At 40.1% G+C, this 24,145-nt stretch overlaps 1 protein-coding gene across 1 annotated transcript in view; it reads left to right on the top strand.

The window, feature by feature from the left end:
- TIAM2 (TIAM Rac1 associated GEF 2) overlaps positions 1 to 24,145 on the top strand; it is a 133,976-nt gene that overhangs the window by 28,627 nt on the left and 81,204 nt on the right. The window contains exons 3-4 of the mRNA XM_077782159.1: positions 18,416 to 18,527; positions 19,600 to 20,802. Of these exons, the coding sequence (XP_077638285.1) occupies positions 19,606 to 20,802 (1,197 nt within the window). The 5' untranslated portion in view covers positions 18,416 to 18,527; positions 19,600 to 19,605. The remainder of the gene's footprint in view (positions 1 to 18,415; positions 18,528 to 19,599; positions 20,803 to 24,145) is intronic.

The raw sequence follows: 24,145 nt of genomic DNA, 5'->3' as shown, positions 1-24,145 counted from the left end.
TTGCCCAGTTCTTCAGATTCTGGTGGGCCAAACAAGTGTCTCCACTAGAAAGGGCTTGCTGTCTGTCAGGGGCATTGAGCTATGACAGTTCTTCTTAATGTTGCAAATACAGACCACCACATGGAAAATGAGGTGCTCTGCATTTTTTTCTCTGTGTATGTGTTCATTTATCAAATTCAGAGTTGTCAGTTGTAGAAGTTTGTTGTAGAAAAGTGAAAAATGGTAAGTTACCAAAATGTGTTGCAGAATTTTATGTGGACTTACTCCTCTCCACCACTTTCACATTTCAAGAAAATTATTGTATCAAACACATGATTTTTAAAAGCTTTTTACTATCTCCACTTAATAAAAACAGTGATTTGAACAGATTAAAATATTATGCTGGAAGCACTTTGAAAATGCAGAGCTGAAGTGCAAGCTAGACTGTGGATTTGATTTATTCCAGACACAATTAAGTAAAACCTTGAGACCCAGACATTCCTTGTTTTTGAACGTTGTTCAAAATCTAGGTCCAGACATGAATCTTGCATTGGAGGGTTGACCAGTTTATATTTATCTTTGGGGGGTGTTAAACAGGATTTGATTGGACCTGGAAGGTAATGACTGCTTAATATTTTTGATGAATAGAGAAGAGTTAAGGATTTCCTGGGGGTGGTCTTGAGGTCATCTTGAATTTCACAAATACTTCCTGCAAGAAGAGGTGGCAGACTGACCCATATGTACTACAATGCTAATGCCAGTATTGATAAACTCAGTACATTAGTGAATGTGTTCAGTGGACAGACTATTCTTTTTCTGTATTTAACACAGTTAAACAAGGTGAGAGCTTGCTTAATGTAATATTTTCTTGATGTGATTTTTAAAATTTACTTTATTTTTCTGCAAATTTGAGATAGTAAAGATGCAATAATCTGAATTTAAGATGAGGGATATGTTTCAATATGTTGCCTCAGTGTACCTTAGCAACCTGCCATAAGGTCAAGAATAAAATACTTGTAGTAAGGCCTATTTTAAGGACAATTCTGAAAGGAAAAGCAAGGACTTCTTTCTCTAGGTACTTTCACTACTTTTGCCCTGATCCAAAGCCCAGAGAAGTCTTTCTGTTATATATGGTTGACTTGGGTTGGGCTCTATCTTAACAATGCTATTATGTCAGCAATAATATTTCAGGAAGCTGAAAAGGCAGCTTGATAAGGAGGGAGAAAGCAGTCAGGACTCAGAAACTGCTGCCACACAGTAGATTGCTCACACAGCACAAGTGCTGTTTCGAAAGTGTTGAGCACTTCGGAAAAAATAGATCTGCTGCAGCACATTGCTCAGGAATACTGAAGTCAAAGAGCATCCAAACATTGCTATGTGAGTTGCCTGTACTGCAATAGAGTTAATGTTTCATTATATTTGGAAAAATGCTATAGAATTACCTTCTGGGCCTCATGGAAAAAGTGAAACAGGAATGTTAATTGTAACCTCCTTCTCAGATGCCAGGAAAGACTCCTTGAGGCTGCCATAACCTAACAAGATGTCTTGTTGAGGTTGTTGAGGTCAAGAACATTTTTTTTTTTCTTCCCTGATCTTTCTACCTCAGGCAAGGAAAAAGGAACTTAAATTAGTTAGAGAAAATAGAAAACACAACATGTTGATGCTCCACTTGTTAATTCACATAGAACTGGGATATGCACGGGGGAAATGCTTGTGTGTCTTTCCGAGCATGGTTGCATGGAAAAGCCCCCTGCTCTGTGCATGGAGATGGGTGGAAGTAGGGTGACCATGCCTGGCTGACTCCACTCTCAGGAATGCAAGAGGGGCTGGGCTGGGACGAGGGTATGCAGAATTTTGCAATGACCCAGACATCATGAACTTCTACACATTGGGGTATTAAGGATTACATCCCTAAGTGGCTTAGCTTGGAAGGCAGTAAGTATGGGTAAAGAGGGCCTCAGAAACCCCTGGTCCCGGATTCTCTTTTGTCCCTGAGCTGGGAATTAAGTCCAGCTCTGCTGCCCACTATGCTCAGACTGGAAGCGGGCAAGGATGCCCAGCACACAGCAAGGGGAAGAGGAAATCCCTAGCCACATGACTTTGTGCAGATGGTCTTGGGCTTCTCACATAATCCTCTGCTTTTTTTTCTTGGGAGAGACCCCACCTCTCCTTTGCCTGAGTGTAAGCTTGTGTAGGAGGCTCAGTGAGGGAATCTTGCTGATTTAATCATTCCTTACATGTTGTTTGCCTGTGTATGGGACAATTGAGCCTGTAACAATCAATCTTGCACGCTCTCAAATAGGAAAATGCTATGTATGATCTAAGCTACATGCTGAAATGTGGTTATTGGAAATGAATTTTATGGCTGAATAGGCCAGCATCATGTTGTCTCTCTGCCTTTTTGGGCTTTTAGTTATTTAATGACAATGTCATGCTTGCAGAAGATTTTATGTTTTTCCATTTAGCTCACTGACTTAATCTTCTGCTTCTGGAAATGTTTATATGCAGATGACAAAGATTTTGTAAATAAACTGGTGGCTTGCTTTTTGATCACATTAATTGAAAGGCTTAGCTTTGTAGCATCTCTTTAAAGAATAAGAAAGGAGGTTTCCTGAACTCCTATTATATGCATTAAGGTAATTAATTTTTGCTGTTTCTTATTCATATTGTAATTGCTTAAGAACAGTAGTAATAATATTAATTTGGAAGTGTTCTCCTTCCATTTGTCCTTCCATCAATTTGGCAATTCTCTATAGCTGTTGTATTCTGAATGGTAATCTACCAAATATTTACATGTCGTCCCTTACAGCTTTTGAATGCATTTGTAAATCTCTTTCTTCTCACACATGGTCCGTGTTTTGGTAAAAGAGGTCTAATGTAGACATTCCTAATTACTGCACTAACATTCCTTATGAAGTTTACGTGAGGAACTCTGTTCAGATCTTAGGTTTTGAAGAGATTCCAAATTTTGGAGGCTGTGAAGAAAATAAGACAGTCCTGTTGATTGTAAGACTTGCATTTTTTCCCGTGTTGAGAAATGCTAGGATTAGGTGAGATAATTAGTGCTGCAGAGCATGTTTGATTACTTCTAAGTGACCGAGAAATAATCCATCATAGGTAAAGCTGCTGTTACTAGTAGCATTCCACTTCATGTCTATGTATTTTAGATGTGGGAATATATTTGAAAGTTCTAGCTTTTCAGCTCTGAGCATCACTTGTCTGTAACCTCTGTGCTGCTACTCTATTTTGTTTATACCTGTCATCTATCATATGGTAGATGAGAAGAAAAAAATCAATAAACAGCTATTTTGCCTCCCCCTAACTTCCCATCTGTTGAGATGCTTACTGTTGCTCACTTAGCATTCGGGCTTCAAACTGTGTGTTTCAATTTTCTCTTTAATATATTTTACTTCTCTGCTTAGTTTGGTGGGTGTAATGCTTAGCAGCAACACACACCCTCTTTGTTCAGACTGAAGGCTTTAAACAGCATTGAGATGATGATAAACTGAGGTGCATATTATTGTGGGAGCTGGCACCCTCCATCTTTCGTTGTAGGGTGGGGATAATAGAAGCCTCTTGCCTGCTTAACTCATGTGATTAAAATGGGACACATTGTGATGTTCTCCTCAATTAGCATGATCAGCTCCTGGGGAGCAAGGGAACGCTGGCTGGGGTGGTTCGAATTTTCCTGTCTAATGAGTAGAAAGAGTCTTTTGAGAATTGCTAAATAATTCAGGCCATTAGGAACCTGTCAACTTAAACAATGCCCCCTCTGACCAGAAAAATGGTTGTGAACAGTTGGGCACCCTGGCAGATGTTGAACTTGTTCTCATTGTTCACTCTGCTTCAGGCAAATAGCTTTGCAGGATTTGTGCGTGGCTCTGTTGAGGCAGTGTGTGTGGGTGTAAGCAGCACATGTTAGCCAGACTCCATCTAGCTTTTATACCCAAGTAATTCTTTTAGTTAATTTAATGATATTGTAATAAGCTGCTAATATTGCCATTTACCAGCTTTTGTATGCTTGCCAGCTAGCTATAATGAGAAACCACCATCAAGACTCAAAAAAAAAAAAAAAAAAAAGGTAAACATCCCCTCCTCAAATTTTACTTCTTTAATATTCCTTCTGTCGTGTTAGTTTCTTATTTTGCATTTTGAACTGCTTCTCTACAGACAGAATGATAGAGGTATTTTTAAGCAGAATTTGCTGTATACTCATCTAACCCTAGGATCTCAAACTTCTGGGGAAACATTAATATCTTGAAATATTCTGTAAAATCATACACATATTCAGGACTACTTTAGATTAAATTCATTATGCAAGAATCTATTTTGTATGCCTTTTGGTTAATGCTATTGAAGTAAACAGTGTCTTGACACAATTTTTTTAGAAACTGTGCCATACTTATCTTTCTGTAACATTTATTTATGTCTGCACATTTTTCTAACTTAATTGAAGAACTTATGATCAGTATTCTAAAGAAAAGCTATGTAATAATTATTTAATAGATTTGGTCAGAAAACAAGACCTTCCTACCCCCAGCAACTGTTAGTGCTTCTGTCTTGAATACATGATAGCAAATAGTCAATTTTGCACAAGCAATTAGCTGGTCTGTTGGATCAGTTAATGGAACAAGCAGTGGTAGGAATGCAATGTGAAATAACATGTGTGCTTTGTAAATATTTGTGTTGTAAGATCTCCTAGCATATTCTTGTGTTAAATGACTCCACCTTCAAATATTTTTACATGTTTAATGGACAAGTTTTTTTACAAATTGCATGTATGAAAGCTCCAGTTCTCATTTTGTAACATCATGCATTCCAAAAACATTTGCAAACATATTTTTATTATATTTATACAAGTTTTAGATTTTTTTCCCAAAAATTAACTGTCCTAAATTGAGAACCTTTTTACATATATCTATTGCAGTTAAAGAGCTTTTAATTATGGCTTGGAAGATACAACTACCTATTTAATTAAAGCTATTTGGCTAAGTCAAATTTATTACTGTTCATTGGATATTGGAAAAGTGTATTGTTGAAGTAGAGTGCTTGTCAAAAAAAGATTCATCAGTTCTGCTCTAGTGATATTGGATGTAGCAAGTACTGTTTAGGACAGGTTCCCATCTCTGTCTTGTGTATCAGTGTTTCTCACTTTTTTTTTTTTTTTCAAAAATTCAATTTTTACTATTAATTCTAAAGAAAAAAAGACTATTAAAAAGTGTGAGTCTTTGAGGTTGTACAAAGCAAGCCTCTCTGTCAATGTGGGTACTGCTGCTTCTGAGAGAAACCTTTGTCTCAGGGGTTAACCCTTGTGAGGGCCTTGTTGGTCTCAGATGTTCCAATGAGAACCCTGTCAAAACAACTCCTCATTTTTATTACTGAGCATGACATGATCTGGTGTAGGATTATGTGGGCTGTTGGGATCAGCCATCCAACTGTGTCCTCTTGCCCATCCCAGCCTGCTCCCTGGCAAAATGGAGTGAGAAAAGGAGAAATCCTTGATGATGTGCAGCCACTGTTCAGCAACAGTGTGAAGAGTCACGTGCTATCACCACTGTTTTGGCTGCAAATCTATAACAGAGCTCCATAGGGGCCACTATGAAGGAAATTAGCTCTATCCCAGCCAGTCCCAAGTGCAGGATTACTGGTGGATCATTGCATGCCAGGTTTCTCAAATCCAGCATGTTTAGTTGTTGAAATTGAGGCTGCATAGTTAATTTTTTTTCTTTTCTCTCCTATCTTGGCATTTTTCAGTAATGCTCGTGCCATGTGCCTTGCCATTGTGTGATCATGCTTTATCTTTCTTAATTTAATTATATTGAAAGGAATAAGGCAGTAACTAGAGGTGCTTTGATTCCCTAACTATCCTCTGTAAGATTTGAAAATAGATTATAATCACAAATAGTAAGCCTTTGTCTACAGCACTGCTAAAGAACCATGCAGCATAAAAAGAAAGGAAAAATTCCATCTTGCTTTAAAGATCAAATGTGTTTTATTGCATGCCTTAAATGGCAGTGGATTCTCCCTGTTTTGGACACAAGGCCTGTGTGGAGAGTGTCTGTACAGCAAGTCCCTCTTCTCTGCTGAGCTGGGCAAGGGCACACTGGGAGGTGGGGATGGGGAGAATTCCTTTGATCTCTTTCATCACAGCATTTCATAGAGAGAACAGGAGACTGAGAGAAAAGTAGTAGGCACTTAGGGCATTGTAAGTCTCTGTGATAACTAAGGGTATAAAATTGTGCTCATGTACATCATGTTTTCATTGCTTCATTCTTGCCAAAGTCTTCATGCTTTCATTCTGACCTACAAGCCAAAGCTGTGTTGATGACCTCATTCAGTAGGTGAAATGGCCTGCTTTCTGGTGAGTAGGAATGGGCTAACACACAGGCTTCTGGCTAGTCTTTTCCCAAACTCCTCTGCATCAGAATTAAGTAATGAAAGACTACAATAATTTTCTGTCCCTTTGCATCTGATAAACATTTTGAGATGAGATCAGAAAGCTAACTGTGTGCAGTGGCTTGCAGAAGGTTGAGTTCTCAGAAATTGAACTGATGACTTTATTGAAGAATTTCATGGGATGTAGGGTTTGCCTTCAACACTGGTTGAATGGGAGGCCACTGTGTTTCTTGTGCAGTTCCACTTCAAGGCCAAAGATACCAAAAGTGGATCTTAAGTATGGATTAATGTGAATTTTTCTTTAGCAGATGTTGCATGATTCAGATGTTTCAGCCATGAGATCAGCAAGGCTTTCAAACTCGTCTCTGGTTATAATCCTGTTGACAACAACATGCAATTATTTTTTAGCATTAGTTACACTTACTATAGCATAGCTTCCCAGCTTTCTTGAGAGCTCCACTAGAGGTTTCTGATTTGAGAACCCAAATTTCCTACTTCAAAATTCTTTAATTTCTACATAGATTCTGTTTCACAGAGCATGAGAACCTGTTTTGGATTTCATGGGAAGTCTCTGTACACATCTGTGTAACAGTCTGTGGTTAAGCCATGACTGGCAAGACACTGAAGTCTTTCCACATGTGCACATCCTGCACCCACCTGTTGAGTATTAGTTGGGGGACCTTATGGATCAGGGATTTTCACACAGCTCAGCTGTATCAATGTCAGGTGAGCTAGGCAGGAGGAGTCAAGAGGCAAAATGGAGAACTGGCATTTCAGAAACAAGACTGGACTGTGTGGACAGTGGGTGTGACAGTAGGGTGACTTGGGGGAAGGAGGCATGTTATTGTCTCAGCATGAATGCTGGGGATAGGTGCCTTTTCTTTCTGTTTCTTCATGGATTTCCATTGCTTAGGAAACAAAACTGTGGTAACAGTGGGATTTCTTAGCACTTTTGAAGTAAAATCTAAGGTTGTTTTGTTGTGTAAAAGTGATGTAGAAGATAAAATACCTGTCTTTAATTTTGAAGATTCATTTCTCTTCATCTATATTTAAGTAGCTTTAAAATATCTTTATAGATGGAGAGAAACAAATTCTCAAAATGAATACATCCAAATTTATTTTTAGCTACCTTCTGGACTTCTTGCACAAACTGTTTTTATTGCAAAACAGAGACATTAAGAGCCATTAAACTACCAGAGACATACATTAACACAAGCTAGGGGTTTTCCTCTTGCTTTACTGAAATACCCCTTAATTTCCTGTGTGACCTAGCAGCTCTTTAGAAAATAAGGATAATGACACCCTTTCCTTTCCCAGCAATGTTGTGATGATAATACATTTGTGGAAGATTGTGAGGTGCATAAATACTTCTATAAGAGATTATTCTGTTGTTTTCTCCATGGGGCTTGCCTACTCCTTGTTGATCTCCAGAGAATATTTCATTTTCAGGTTGTCCCAAGTTGATAATGGCAAGGCAACAGGTAAGAAAAGGGGGACAAGGTGGATGTGGAGAGTCAATTTTGGGAGTGTAATAAGTAAGGACTCTTGTGTTGTAACCCACAACATGAGACTGCACCACATAAGTCAAGTAGAGGTCAGAAAAGTATGCCTTTAACATGCAATGTCTATGTGCTAAAAGTAACCAGGAATATTAGAGATGAAATTTTGAAAATAAAACTTATTTGAAAATGAACTCGGGGGGTATCAACTGGAGTCTTAAGACCAAATTTAATGAATGTTGATTGCTTTGTCAGAAAGAGAGGGAATGCATTGAATGAACAAGCTGATAAAAAGTGAATAGTGAATATACAGGTAGATTAGAAATAATGGTAGTAAGTAGCCTCCATGTTAGTCATGGGACTTGGATCTGGCCTGTTAGAGAAATAATTGGACCACAGCAATACTAAATGAAAAGAATGTAACTATACCAGGAATATGAAGAAGAAAATAGTCTGCTTTGCCCAGAGGGAAAAGTTTTTACAAGAACAAGCAGATGTGGAGCCTGCAGACCTATTTTTCCTTGTAGACTTTAGGAATATGGGAATAAGTCATGGACTGCTCTATAAGATTTTACAAAATCTGGCCTATGGAACTTGCATATGGAAAACTTGATGGAGGTCAGTAGAATTCAAGGAAGGATTTGACCTTTGCCATGATGAGAAGAGTGTATTCAGTGATAATATTGTTAACCTGTGAAGTTTGAGAAGAGATCCAAATCGATGTGTTCCAGTGGATGACTTAGTTGTAACTGGGCTTTGGAGATTAAATAAAATTTTGTTCCAAATTACTTCAAAGCTGCTGGGTTTTGGGGTTTCCTCTATAATGAGTCTGAATAATGGACACAGTGAAACAGGAGTCCACTTTTAGGTGGCAATTCCTCTGTTACTGTGCAAATAATTATTTCATTGTTGTGGACCTACATATTGATTTGGGCCTTTTGTAGGTTGCTAAAGCTTTTTATTGTAGCGTTCATGTGTTTATTTTCAAATGAACAAGTCATCTGCAGTGTAACTTGGCTGTATTTTCACACTTGGCACTTGAATGTAACTGCAGTTTTATTAGAATATTTGAATAAATGCATTGTTTTTTGGCCAAGTTTGTTCACCAACTGCTGCTGCAATCAATGAAGTTTTGGGCTTTTCTGGTAATAAAGCAATTGTTCATGCACCTAACTACAGATTAATAGCCTAGCTCTGTATATTGTAATTTTGGTGATGCCATCCGCATGTGAAGATACGTATTTTATCTAAGGTCAGTTATGAAAAACCAGTTATTAAAAATATACTGGGAAAGGTAATTATTTCTATGGGAAAAGTGTAAATGTCTGACAAAAGAAAGTGGCAAGGAAGAGAGCGTCAAGAGTTTGCGGTTGTATCCGTGATGCTGTTGTGCAGAGTTGTTAAACACAACTGAGAGCTTCTCCTAAGAGTGTGTTTTTGTGACTACGGCATTCCTGCTGTGGTTTGAGGAACTACATTTTTGCCAGGGTGTCTCACTCAAGGATGTTAGGGTTACTTACTCCCCCCTTACAAGCTTAGGGTAAAAAAGATAAAAAGCCAGGAAAAAAACGCACAAAAGACAAAAAAGAAAGGGAAAGAAAAAAAAAAAAAAAAAAGAGGAGGAGACCCTGGAGCTACCTTCAGGCAGGCAAGCGCCTTGCAATTCAGCAGATTTCCAAGCAGCTTTCCTGTGGAAGCGGCCGGGAGGCTCAGGAATGTGGGGTCAGACAAGAGCTCAGTCACGGTGTATTCCCCGGCGGCTGCCCGGCATCGCGGCGGGCCGGCCCGCATAATCGTTCCGGGCGGCCCGTGGAAAACCACCCTCTGGTTAAGCTGCATCATGCTGCTCCACCAATGGAAAAAAAACGAGCGGGAGGAGGGTGTGCAGCCTGCAGACAAAAATACATGCAGCCTGGCGCAGGGTCTGTTTTTAGTTCCCGACGGCTGTGCGCTCTGAAGTGTTAGGCACAGTTTCCTGGCATGCCCGGGGCAGGGAGAGGCTGTGGCTGCGTGTCCCTGCTCCCGTGGCAGGCTCGGGGCTGCGGGGCGCTCCGGGCAGCGCCCCGGGCAAGGTAAGCGGCGCTGGGGACTGGGAGGGAGATGCTGGGGCAGAGCAGTCAGTTCTCCGCTCTCCGGATGCCGGCCAGGGTTGGAGCGCTGGAAGAAAAGTGGGGAAGGGCTTGGGAAGCCTCTGGAAATGGAGTGGGCTGCTGCGGTGGCGGGACTTGCAGCCCCTCTGCCGCCTCTGCTATGGGTGGCTGCGCCCAAGGCAAATGGTTTTCCTCCAGAAAAAAGTTCTTGGTGGTCATCCGTCAAACTCTGTTGCCTGAATTGCTAAATAAACTGCTGCTGGGATAATTTTTACATCTCTGCTATGATGGGGCTGGACTTTTTTTTTTTAAGGCAAAGTATGAAATGTGTGTTGAATAGTACTACGGTTTCTATTATGTTGAAGTGACTCTTCCAATACAGTCAATTCAATAATCCCTCTGAATCTTTTTTTTTTTTTATTGTTTTGTCTATTCTCAGTAACACTTAGAGTGACTTACAATAAATAGTGTGCCCAAGCAAGGATGAAACGTTTGTGTAGTGTTAGAGGAAAAAAATCCAGTCAGCACTATTACCACTGCTGAACTGGGATGGCTTGGGAAACCAAAGCTTCTGCATTTGCCCGAGGTAGGTCCAGCACAAGTTTTGATATTTCTACATAAATTTTTAGTACATAACTGTACACAAATAGTGAAAATGCTATGTTCCATGACAGACAAAATAAAAAATGGAAAAAAAAACCCAAAAAATGGGGAAGTGTCTTCAACCTTTGGTTTCCTTTTTTAATTTTTATTTTTAAGAGTGATGATTAATTGCTTTTGCAATGCAATCAGAGCTTGCAACTTTGTTTGTGCTCATTGTTGATGTGGTCACTGAGTTAATTTTGTACACTGGTGACTTCATTCTGGAAATCACGCATTTCTTTCTCTTTAGGGTGGATGATTTGTTATGCAATGTATGGTAAGTTACAATTTAGAGGCAAGAGCTGGATTTTTTTTTTAACTGATCACTTTCAGTGGGAAAGGGATATCCATGACAATGGGTGGACGGAATCTGAATAGGGCAGTCTGTAGCTGTGAAGCTACAAAGCAATTTTTTTAGTGAGGAAACCTAATCCTCAATGTACTCTTTTTGTTCTTTTAATGTGTGAGTAACATGCTGGTACTACAGGAGTACAGGAAAGGAAGCCTTCAGCTGTGTTACTGCTGTAGAGCTCTTGGCATGCAAAAATCAAGGTCTGATTTCAATTTTCCAAGGGACTGTGTCTCAAGTTTACTTTTGGTGTCTAACTTCCAGATCCTCTGTCCTCTTCAGGAAGTTCCAGGGCTGAAGGTAGGAAAGCATTTACTTTGGAATTGACACCCTCAGGTATTTATGAATGTGTAAACTGAGAAGTAGAAAAGACTATGTCAATTGTGGCCCGTTTTCTCCCTCCTGCTTGTGGAGCAGGCAGTGTACTAGGTGACAAGCAGGGAGTTTTGCCCCTGTTCCTCAGCCTGAAACACGCTGTTCGGCCAGTTCCTAAAGGACGCTTTCCTCTGACACCATGGGTGAAGAGTTGTTCCAATAGACTTGGAATGTGTTATGCCAGAAAGAGTCTTTGTGGCCAGAATGAGTTAATGTTCCTGTCTTGGATTGTTCTTCCTTTCTGCCATTTGCTTCTCTTCTTTGGTAGGGTCTGTGTGGCTGCTCATGGTGTTGTGAACTGTGTCCCAGTCCAAAAATAAGCTTTATCTTCTCTTCTCCAAAGATGATGTTTTGGCACCTACAGTTTTGGGGAGATATGTGTGATGGAATATCCCTGTAGCTTCCTGCTGATTGTGGTTGTATTTGATAGCATGAGCTGTTTGCTACTGAAACAGACAAGAAAGGAGAAGGGCAAATGTTCCTGGTGGTGAGTTGGGACTCCCAGTTTGACCAGAAAGCCCAAGTCTCCCCTCCTGGTATTAATGTAGTAAAGAGGGCTGAGGTAGAGACCTCTTCAGGAGTTTGTCTAAGCAAAGCCTGCAGTCTCGCACTCGGTCTCCAAAGTGCTGGGCAGCAATGCTGGAGCCCAGGCTCCCCTGCTTGGAATATCTTGGCTCCTTTCAGGTACACCATCCTCCCACCCTGAGGCCTCAGGCTGTGAAAGCACTCTGTAGTTCTGCACTGGGACCTGGCAACCCAAGTAGGTGGAGAAGTCTTTCAGATCACTGGGTTAATTTCTCCTCCGAGGGCAGGAAATAAACCCTCAGACATATCAACTCTTGAACTACTGCAGCTACTGCATTAAGCCAAGACTTAGCTGCCGTTTCTGGTGGGTACTTCTTTTTTTTTTTTTTTTTTTTTTTCTTAAGCAAGCTTAATGGCTTTTATTTAAATGGATGTGCACTTTAGCCATTGTGTATAAATTCAATAACATTTACAAATGGTGAAATTTGTTTTTCCTGCCAAAGAAAAATAAGTCCCTAGAGTTTTTGATTATATCAGCACTGGTGTAATATGATAAGAATCTTCAGGCTTGATTCAGCCTTCCATATTGCACCAACTTGAAAGCTATAAAGTCTTATTCAATAAAGCTGCCAGAGTCTTGGACCTAGAGTTATGGGTTGAGCAAAAGAAGGGATCACATCCCAGGTACAGGATGTTTAATTCTGATGTGATATAGATGTGAAGCACTGTAGATCTATTGGAGTTAATGTTATTTTAAGAGAAGAAATCAGAAAAGGAGAGTGTCCCTTTCATGCTTAAATTGTGAAATTAGAAGTCCATCTGCAATGTAGGTATGATTCACAACATGAAAAGAAGTGCCTAGGCTCATAAAGGCTACTAAGCTTCATGAGAAAAACAATTGACTTTAATTTGATGTGTAAGCTACCAAAAAGTTGCTAATACAGGAGACTAGAACTCTACAGAGACAAATTAGTGAGTGAGGAATTCTGGCTTCAAATTGAATTTTTAAGGCAAAAACAGTCCTTTTTTTTTTTTTTTTTTTTTTTTTTTTAATACAGGCATGCTTGTGGTGTTTTAGTTATTCATTCTTTGAATACAGTGGTATATAATGCAAAGTATCCTGCCAAGAATACTATGGCATACTTATTATGGTATATTTTTATAATAGGAATGTGATTGAGATTGCAGGAATAAGAAATCTGCTTCTGATTTGTGGAAGCATGTGACCAGAGTGCGTAGTTTGAAAAAATACAGTAAATTGTTTCCAGTAAGAAACTCCACATTTAATCCAGCTAGAGTGTTGAGCTAGCCTGCCCCCCTCATTAATTTCACATATCCGTCCATAAACAGCTATGCAGGAAGGGGAGGGCGGTTCACATTCTAGCATTTTGTATTGCTTTCATATTAAAAACCAAAGTAGATTAAAAGTTAATTAAAGCTTCAAACCTGTAATTCTGTATCCCTGTAAGAAGTCACAAAGCCCAGTGGTTCTTTGGAAAACTTATGGACACATTTAGTTATATACAATCTCAAAGACTTTGTAAGCCATTTAAAATGGGACAGTGTTTTAACTGTTAGGTGGAAGATGATATAAAAGTAATTTGAAAAAAAATACAGGATTTGCTCAGGCAATTCTAACAAAAAATAACTCATAAAGTTTTTCCTGATGTAAAATACCACCAATTGAACTGCTGTACATCAAACCCTGCAACATTTCTAACTCGGTCCTCTGTTAAAAGAAAACAAATTGGTAATTACTTACAAATCAAGGGATTTTTTTGTTTAGTTTTTATTGTTCTGAAATAGTTTCACATTTTCCATTATCCCAGCTGCTTTAGTTCTGGTGACACTCTCCTGGGGTGCACTTAGGAGCCATGCCCTCCTAAGGATGGCAGCTGCATGTGTAAGGACTCTGGTGCTGCCTTTTCTCCTCTCTGTGCCTCCCTGCTCCACGTGTACAGTCCAGAGGTGACCACACTGGTCCCACTCCATGGCTGGGAGCCCTTACATACCCTTGTAGAAATGAGGGCTTTAAACACAGCATAAAGGACGTGACTCCTCTAGATTCATCACTAGAGAGTAGTTGGTGGGATATACTCTGCCCTTAAAGGCCCTTGTATAAAGCCTTTCTATCACTGCAGAGTGAGTTGAGGCTCTGCCTTTCTTTGGCAGATGCTCACACTTGGGTAGGTGGCTGTGAGGGACTGCCCAGTGGCAGGTGTCCCAGGACTGGACTTACTCTGTCTTAAAAGGAACTGCAGTGGTACAGGTAACAATCCTCCTGTTAGTGAAGAAAGCCTGATGAGTTTGTGATACTTGCTTGTTGCTTAAGCTATAAGTAAAAATAAAATGCTTAGTTGATTGATTGATTGATCTATTTATTTCCTCAAGGAAATATTTTCTTTAAAAGTTAAAACTGTGTTCTGCTTTGTCAATTTGAAGAACTGAGGAGATAGAGGTTGCTCTTGTCTCCCAGGTAACAAGTGACAGGACCAAAGGAAATGGCCTCAAGTTGTGCCAGGTGCAGCTTTATATTAGATATTAGAAAAAATAATACATCTTCACATGAAAGGGTGGTCAGGCATTAGAATAGGCTGCCCAGGGAATGGTGGAATCACCATCCCTGGAAGGATTCAAAAGCCATGTGAATGTGACACTATGAGTTAGTGGTGAACTTGGCAGTGCTGGGTTAAGATGATCTTAGAGACCATTTCCAAACTTAAAGATTCTATGATTCTATAGATCATAAAATCTAGGATCTTATTTTATAGGGATAAGACAGCTAGCTCTAGGTCTTACCTATTTCTTAGCTCTTAATTTAGCTCTCCTTTTAAATGCTTTTTACTTCTAATGATAGGAGGTTTTAAATTTAAGCTCTTCTGCTGTGCATGAAGAGTTTTATTCTGGTAATGCTGAAGACTGTCATGAGTTCCTGAATTTTTAAATGAGCCCTCATTCAGTGGTGCCAATTTGATAGTTAGTCTCATCTGCACTCATCCATTATTTTATTTATTTTATTTTGTTTTGTTTTGTTTTTTACTGTTTTTGCCACTCTGAAAGAGATTATATGTTTAGTAAAGTGACACCCAGCTTCCCTGTAACTCTTTAGTAGATTTTTGGGAAAGCTTCAGCAGGGGTAAATGGTTTGTAGACCACTTATTTTTTATCTGCCAGTGAAGATTTGTTTTCACCAGCCACACAGAATAAAGACATCAAAATACATCAGAGAGTTAGCTTTGGTACATGTGTTTGTCTCATGAGGGTTAACTTTGTGATCCCAACTAAAGTTTAACATTGCTAAGGTTGACTTTAGATTTTTCAACATCCTAGGGGGTGGGACTGAGACAGTCCCAGTAAAACAAATCTGCCGAGCCTCCCTATGAAGGTGTTACCACAACCTCTTGCCTTTTTATGGCCACTGTCCAATGCTGATTGTGGTGGTGGAGCATTCAGCCTATTGAAGCTTCCCATCTGGAAACTTGCCATTTTCTGACCTGTAGTTTTAGAGAGTCTCAGCACAGTTAGTGTGACTGTATGGGAAGCAGATGGCTGACAGTAGCAAAATCATGTTTGGTATGTGTTCCTGCTACAGCAGATGAGAGCAGTGCAGAAGCCTGTCTCCCTTGACTCAGATCTCCCACCAGTTCATAACACAATAATTCCTTGTTGTATCTCATAAGCAAACCTAGTACTGGGATATTATTATTATGATTCAGTTTTGCTTGAAATATGGTTAGTGAGTAAAGTTTGGAAACCTTTGAGAGATTAAGACTTGAGAGGAAAGCACCCCTGCAATTGCTGAGCATTACTTGTACTTGTGTTCCCTTAAAGAAAGTAATTTTCTCCTCCAACATTTGTAAAGCAGTCCAGCTGTGGTGGTAATAATGAGGGAATAGAGGTGGCAGGCACTTCTTCAAAACAGCTGCTGAGCTTGTGTGTCTGTGTTGTGAAATGAAAAAAATCTAGGAGAACTTTATGTGGAGAAGCCCCAAGGTGGAGAAATACATTTTTAGCTCTAGGGTTATGACTGGTGTTAATGTTTGGGTGTGGTGGGGATGGTGGTCTTCCCGGATTAGTATGTTTGCATAGCTGGTTTTTTTTGAATGTGTCAAGGGGAACCAGGATGAAGATTTAAAACATCTTTTTTAGGGAATGTGGTTATAATTGAAAGCAAATAAACTCTTAATAGTCATCTTCAGGCACGGTGAGCTGCTTTCTAATTATGCTGATTATAATTGCTGAAAATATTCATAGAAACTGGTTTTGCTCACAAGAAGTATTTATCCCTCTTCACAGGAAGCAAGAAAATCTCGTATTCTGCAGCAGTGAATAGCTGTGAGAAATACAGCTGAAGTTGATCTCTGTCACCTGCACTGTAATTTCCAGGGCTTCCACAGATCAAATAGTGTAAAACACTTGAGTGTTTGGAGTGAGCACAGCCAGAGTTTGTCCATGACCACCACCCTGCCCCGGTATAGTGCAGCCTTTGGGTTAAACTGACTTGCTCTGCCCTTCCTCCACTAACTGGAAGTAACAGAAATAAAATTGCTTCATACAAGTGAGAGGCAAGAGAAAGGCATGACAGCTGATTTCCAGGGGGATGGTCTTTATGCAGCCTCAGAGATGCCCCAATGGGTTAGTGCAATGTGTGTGGATGTTGAGCCTACCGTAGCTTTCTGAATGGCTGGGATGCTGAGGAAAATCCCTTGGGGCTATTTCTATGGAATTTATTGACTGTTCTGCTGTAGTGCAGACTGGTTCCTGCACAGACTGAGACACTGCTTTATAGACTTTGTACCCTGAGATAAATTTATTCCCTCACCCATTGTGTGGCCTGTGTATCAGAGACATGTACATTGGACCCTGGTAGCCATGGCTCGAGCCTTGACGAATTGAATGTCTGTCTTTTGAGGTTCATGACAGCAGCTTGCTCACTACCTACTCTGTTAAAAGGATTACCTAACCATTGCGCAATCACTATGGAGACCAGATGGTCTTTTTGCCTGTTTCTTTAGACAAATTGAGTTCAGTGTTTCCTTATGAGTAGATATAAGCCCCTCAAAGGTCTCTTGTTGAATGTACTTTCTGCTCCCAGATGAGGAATTCTGAATGTAAACTCATTGCTTGTTTGTGGTCTGTGCCTCTTGGATTTAGGAAGACAATACTGCTGGGTGTTGGCAATTTGTTCAGGAGCTTAGAGCTAAGGAAGTTTGAGTGTTGTCTTCTGGTAACCTTGAATCAATAGTATTTTTGTTCAATGCAAGTTGCATATGACACTTTAAAAACTGTTCACATAGAGGAGTACACTTAGCAGAATAGGCAAATCAAACCTGCACAGGCAAGGGTATCATAAATAGCAGACTTCCAAATTGTTAGAGAGAGTAAGAAAATTACAGATTTTTTTTTCTTTTCTTTTTTGAGTGTAAGATGAAATTTCTGTGGCTTATCTGCTTTATCAGATATCTTTGTGATAAGACATTAATTCACATTTATAGGTCTGGAGCATCTCTATCATGGTATGTCTTTTCTAAGTTATTTGCTAACATTTTTCTAGGATTGCTACTAAGACTGTTTTTATTTCTAGTTGGCAACATTTATCTTTGTTTTTGGCAAGGCCAGCTACATACCAGTGAATTAATTTGAACTCTTTCAAGGTTCTTATACAGTAAATAGCCACAAAAATAATCAATGAGAGCAAAATCCAGCATGTTCAAATCAAGTAGCTATTCAATTGAAAATTATGAACAGTAGCAATGGAATTTAGGCAGAAAGGAAAAATTTTGGTGGTCGTGTGTTAAGAATGGCTTGTAACTTAACTGTGTGATCCAAAACTTAGTCTAACATCTTGTACTACTTCTTTTCTATAGAGTGTTTCAATCCCTAAGATGCTGGTGTGTTCTAAATCTGACATCCAGATTTGGTCCTTTTGCTTGAGTTGCGGTCTTTGTGTGCTAAGTCAAGAGCCAATACTTTCACAAGGTTATGAAGTGCTTGGGTCTTGTTACCTCTGGGTCTGTGCAATGCTTGGTGCAGCCTTTTTCTTTTTTTACTGGCAGATTAACTTAAAATCAGAACAAACCTAAAGAAGGAGGTAACTGGGTGGCTGCTGGAGTGAATTTCATGGTGGCCTTTTACTACAAAGGTCATGGTTGGAATCCAAGCATGGGGAAAGATAAACAGATGCTGGAGGACATTGCTCTGATCAGTCTGGTCCACATTGTAATGGACCACTGCACAGCACTGTGAACTGTAATTGGTCTCCCAAAGGAAAACTGGAGAGAGATGCAAGTTTGTCCTGGCTCGTCAGCTAAAGGAAAGAAAGACAAAGAGGAGAGAAAATGAAACATTTACTCAATGACTTATTGCCAGTAATTCAATGTCAATTGTTAAAGTGTGCTTGTAAAAATGTGTGTCTAAATTCCAGGAACCCCCTTCATCAAACTTCTCTTAATTTGTGACTTTTGATTTTTTTTCTGTTTTATTCATTTTACATACAGTTGGAGTAAATGGTAAGTTGTATTTGACTGAAAACCCTCTTTTCTCTTTTTGATGTTTTCTAGGAAGGCTGTGTGCAACTCCATTCTGGTTTTGGCAAGTATAGTGGCTGGCCACAAAGACAATGCAGAGCATACTGACTGCTAACCGTGCCCGTGTTTGAGAGTGTTCCTACAGGTTTGCTCTTTCTTTTATACTGTACTTTTAATCTAAAAGTGATAAGGGCTTGAAGTAGGGATGTTAAAACATAGACACTCTAGAAGATAAGATTATGCTTTCACAGTGGCTTGTTTTGACAATTTTTTAATGAGGCAGCAGTGTATCCTCCTCCAGGTGATAGTCTGAGATTCGGTGAGTAAAGAAGCGTAGCGCCGATGGAAAAAGCATTTTGGTGCTGTTTTTGTACATTACAAACACTGGAGATTAATTCTGAGTTACAAAAAGAACAGAACTGTCTTTTTTTACTTTGGGGTGCACTTTATATAGGTTTGAAATCTTCAGTCACCTCAGTGGGGCAATTTAACTGTTCCAGTGTGTGCTATTCACTGCAGACACTGAAAAACTGAGGAGCATTTCACCAAGTGAAATTTCACCGAACTGTGCTGTGCTGAATGAACATAATGCAGTTTTGTGCTGTAGTGGAAGATTAGGCTGTTTGCTGACCAAGTTCCTTTTTGTCAGATTTTTTGGCATGTGTTTTTTTTTCTCCTTTCTCCTAGATTAGCTTCATTTAAACACATAACTGGGGTTTACTGAACATTTTATTGAGGCAACACTTGGTTGCACAGAAATCAGTCAAGCTAAAACTGCAGTGGGCTTGTCTGCTGGCAGAAAGGATTTCTCTGAAAGTACAGTTCGCTTTACATCTAAGTTATGATTATCTTGCTGTCTCCCTTTCATTATGCCATTGTTCTTGAGAGCCAGAGATTTTGTAAGTTATAAGAAAAGGATGTTGCCAAGGGTGTGGGTGGAGGAAGGTGTTGACATGATTTCAATGGAGTTAGATTCCAGCTTTATAACAGAGGGGTAATGAGCCACAGAGAAAATAGGCTTTCCTAACTTGCCCCTAAAATAAGTTCAGTTATGAATTTAATGTTGTACATGGCTATTTAATGTTTTTTTTTTTTTGAAACAATTGTTTCATATCATTTTTTAAATAGGCGTTTTCCTGTGTAGAGGATAAAAATGGCCTGTTACTTTTTGCTCTATCTTTTAGCCATTGTTTCTAATGAAACTCTTCTTAATTTAGTGGAAAATGGGGAATTCAGAAAGCCAATACAGTCTTCAGGGATCAAAAAATCATGCTGCTACTACAGCTGGTGCCAAGCAAAAGCCTTGCTCTCTGAAAATTCGCAGCATTCATGCTAAAGATGAAAAGTCTTGCTCTATGCATGGATGGGGACATACCAGCAGCGGCTCAAACTACAAATCAAGGTCCCTTGCCAGAAGCTGCCTTTCACACTTCAAGAATAGTCAGCCTTATTCCTCTAGGCTTAGTGACACTGTGATGAAGGTCTCCAAAAGCAATGTCCATGCCAAACACAGGACAAATGCCTCAGGGGACTACTGCCAAGGGAATAATGTGATGTTTTTGCCGGAGAATGGTTTCCACTATATTGGCCTCCAAGCTGGAAGTAATCATGCTGCCTCTCGAGAATGCAATGGTCACATTTTAAATTGCTACGGAAAGAATGAGAGTCTTGCATCAACCTCCCCAACAGAGGACAGGAGGAGTCCTAAAGTTCTCATTAAAACTCTGGGGAAGCTGGACGGTTGCTTGAGGGTTGAGTTCCACAACAGCAGCAACAGCAAGGTACCAACCGAGGAGTCCAGTGGGCCAGTGCAGTTGCTGAGGTATTCCCCTGCCTTGGAATCTAAACCAAATAACCTGCTTGATGTCAGGAGAAACTCCAGTGCAGACTGTTCTTCTAGCCATCGTCTGTCACCTACCGATTCAAGGCTTCGTTCTAGTAAAGGGAGCTCCCTCAGCTCTGAGTCTTCATGGTATGACTCTCTCTGGGGAAATGCTGGGGATATCAATGACCTGGATGGTTCATATTTGACCAGGAGCACTCCAGATACAAGCATTCATGCCAGTTTCCCAGCAAGCGACAACAAGAAGTCCTTCAACCAAAGTTCATCTCTTTCCTCACTCCGAGATCTCTATAAGGATACAAATTTGGAAAGCACTCCTCCACCTGGGATCAGGCTGTCTGATGAGTACATTGACACTCCTGGTAGCCTAAGTAACCGTGTCTCATTTGCCTCAGACATTGATGTTCCCTCCAGGGTAGAGCAGGGAAGTCCTGCACATTACACCTCCTACACCCTCCCTTGCAGAAAGTCTAAGCCCCTCAGTGAGGATGCATCCAAGAAGGATACATTAAAGAACCGAATGCGGCGCATCAGTGACTGGACAGGAAGTCTTTCAAGGAAGAAAAGGAAGCTGCAGGTATGTACAAACCAGCCTAAGTGCTGAAAGTTGCTTTTTATATTCCTCTTATAAGCATAGTCATTGCATGATATTTGTCTTTTTTGCAGATTAATTACTTGCTTATCTAATTTAGTAATTTGTGGAATTTTGAGAAGTATTGCATCCCTAGTGCTGTCTGAAATGTCAGCAGCAAAAAAAGATACACATTATTTTGTTAAAATTTTCCCTTCCTATTTTCATATGTTGTCACCTTCTAAGTTAACTCCAGTCTTTGCAGACTAATATCTATGTTAATTTGCTTTTGAAATTGTTGCATTACTTAAAAAGTGACTTGGGGTTTAAACCTTCTTTTTATTTCAAGTATGAAAATACAACCTCTATATATATATGCTATTGATTAGCAGACATTATCTGAAGAATGTGGAAGGAGCATAGAAGTAGGACATTATATCCATCTTTTTAGATGTTCCCTGTCTGTTTTACTGGCTTCACCACTCACTTTGTGCATGTTGGTCCATTTCTAGCAAGGCAAGCAGCCATACTGACCAGAGGTGCTGGTTCTGCCTCCACATCCTCTGAAGCCATTACATGGAGCAACCTCCTCATTCCCATGTGTCAGCTTAGTTCACCACATGGAAAAACTTGAGTTGCCATCTGGCTCGCTGGGAGATGGTAGTGTGAAGAAGGAGATGGGAGGGGAGAGCAAGAGGGAGGGAAAGGATGGTTTTTCAGAAGAATTTAAGACTAATCCATTTAATAGGAATTTAGGATGCCTGTGGTCAGGAATGAAATTCTCATCTCTAGCTGCAGGCCCCAGAATTGGCTCTTTAAATACCAGACTGTGCCTGGTCTCTGTGTGTGAGTTTTCAAGCTGAGATGAAACCATTTTTGGATTTGGTTTGGATTTTGGGGTTTTTTTCCTTCCTTTTTCCCCACCCTGATTCTTCCCTGGTGTTTTTCATACAGGAACAGTCACTGGGCTTCCTTAAATGAAGGAGGCTCCCTTTCAGCAACATAGATGTGCTGGCCACTTCAGAAGATTCCTGTCTCCTGTGTCTCCTGTGCTGGAGATTCAGACAAGTCTTGTGCTTAACCATGTGCAATGTAAAACTCTGACAGGCCCTTAGGCTCAGAAATAAGCTCAGTGTAAGGTTTGCTGGTGTGCATCCTGGTTGGGAGCTACAGAACTGGGAAATGAAAATGAAAGCTGTTTATTTGCATCACTTCTTTCGTGAGTTGTTGCTCATGTACTTTATCAGATATTGTCTTTTCACCTTCTTACTCAGCTGTAAAAGAGAGGGCAAAAAAACCTGGAATTACTGAGGAGCCTCAGTGCTGTGTTCCAGGATTCTTAACTGATTTCAACACCTGTGGCTGCACTGGATTTTACTGCCAGGCTTTACATATGATTTCTGCATCCCAGACCTTTAGTATTTATTACTTAGTTATGACATTTTCAGAATGGCATTTGTAGTGTGCAATTCATAGCTATTTTGAATTCAGTGTGCAGTGAACTGACTTCAGACGCGGCAAGGAAATTTGGCTGGTGAGATTGCATCAAGCTTGAATCAGATTCTGGTAGAAGGAAAACAGCCCTAACTCCAAAAACTGTGGTTTCTTAGAAAAAGGCATAGGAAATGGTTAGTCACTGATTTTAATCAGACAAGTATCCAGTGACAGGAAGGGTAAGAGGGAGGTAGTGAATGCTTTGTAGTTTTGCAGTTCCTTGTGTGGCTTTATTGGTTCATTTCCATCTTTCACGCTTTGAGTAACCTGCCATCTCTTCTGGGGGTTGCTGGGTTGTAGTTTGGTAGTGCTTATATTCTTTACAGGTCCTTTAGCTTAAAAAGACAGAAGTGTTGTGCATGGTTCTGATCTGTCACGTGGCTAGTCCCTGTTTGTGCGACTTCATCTTGTTGATGGCAGCATCTGTGCTTTGCTCTGAACAGTGTGTCCCTTCCTCCGTACATTAGTAATAATGTGAGTCACTTAGGCTGAACGTAGGTGAAAGCTGGAATATTTCCCTGTAAGTGGGCCTAAGTGCTGGTGGTGGCTGGTTAGTCCCTTCAGCTGCCCCAGTGGAAACGAACCATCCAAGCCCTCCCTGCTTCATGGGAGCACAGGCCGAGGAGGCACAGGCTTTGGGATATTGAGGCCAGATCCCTGACACTAGAAAGGCAGTGGAATTTAATCCCCTTTGTGAACAAATTGCAGTTTAAACACAGATTTTCTCCATCTTGAAGGCTCTTTCCAGACTGTCTTATTCAATGCTTGCTAATAGGCAGAGTAAATATCGTTCCAGGCAGTTTGTTCTGATGTCGGTATTGCCTTCTACATTAGTTAGTCTTTCCTATTTTTTAATCTGTTATGATTTATTTAAAGGGAGAAGGGATGTATTTTCTTGGCCTGCGTTTGTGGGGCTATACAGACTCTCCTTGGTCTCCTGTGTTAAGATTGGAAATCTATTTCCTTTTCATTCTGGCACTCTTCCTCCTCATCTGTTTTAAATCATCCACAGACATATTTGCATATGGGATATTCCAGAGGAGTCCTTTGTTATGCCCTGTCCAGTTACTTGGATGTTTCCTTATGTCTGCTTGATCTGATGTATCCTGGAATTGAATTTACTTTTCTAATAATGATCTTGCATCAAGACTTGCAATAATCTTTTCCAAGACCTAGTTTTCCTTTCATGAGGGTGTCCTAGAGTGTTCAGTGCATCACTGGTACTATATGCATCACTCAATGCATCACTGGTACTGTACTGCAGCACACATCTTCATTTAGTTTCATCTGTGCTGAAATGGCATTGGGGTGATGCTGAGTTGCAATTCAATGTGTGAGAGCTGAAAGGTGTGTGTGATGTATGTGAGACCTGTGGACAGAATTTAGATAGACTTGCTGCACAGCCAGATATGGCTAAAGATAATGGTGTAAACTCTGTGCAGCTCTTTAACACGGAGAACATTAGCAATTTCTGTGTAAAATGAAAATCCATCCACCAGAAATAGCTACTGAAGAAAGGTTCCTGAATTTAGTAAAATAGCCTCACTTCAGGAATCATATTGGAAATTTTATGACTTTATAAGCCAGAGCCCTGATGTGGTCTGTAAAGAGAATTCAAAAGAAAAGTACATTGAGTGAACCTCTTTATTTGACTTGAAAACTGGCATTAGATTGTCTTTTTAGCATAGGTCCTAATGAATGTGGCAGGCTACATTTTTCCTGTGCTGTTCTTTGCAGCTAATTATTACGTGTGTCACTTTGTCTAATTGGTATCTTAGCCACTTTATTTTTTGCCTTAACTTTAGCTATTCCAGAGTTTATCTCAAACATTGAGAGATCTCCCTGAATACAGCTG

This window comes from Lonchura striata, chromosome 3, assembly GCF_046129695.1.
Source record: "Lonchura striata isolate bLonStr1 chromosome 3, bLonStr1.mat, whole genome shotgun sequence".
Taxonomy (NCBI): domain Eukaryota; kingdom Metazoa; phylum Chordata; class Aves; order Passeriformes; family Estrildidae; genus Lonchura; species Lonchura striata.
This window is presented reverse-complemented; position numbering and strand designations above follow the sequence as displayed.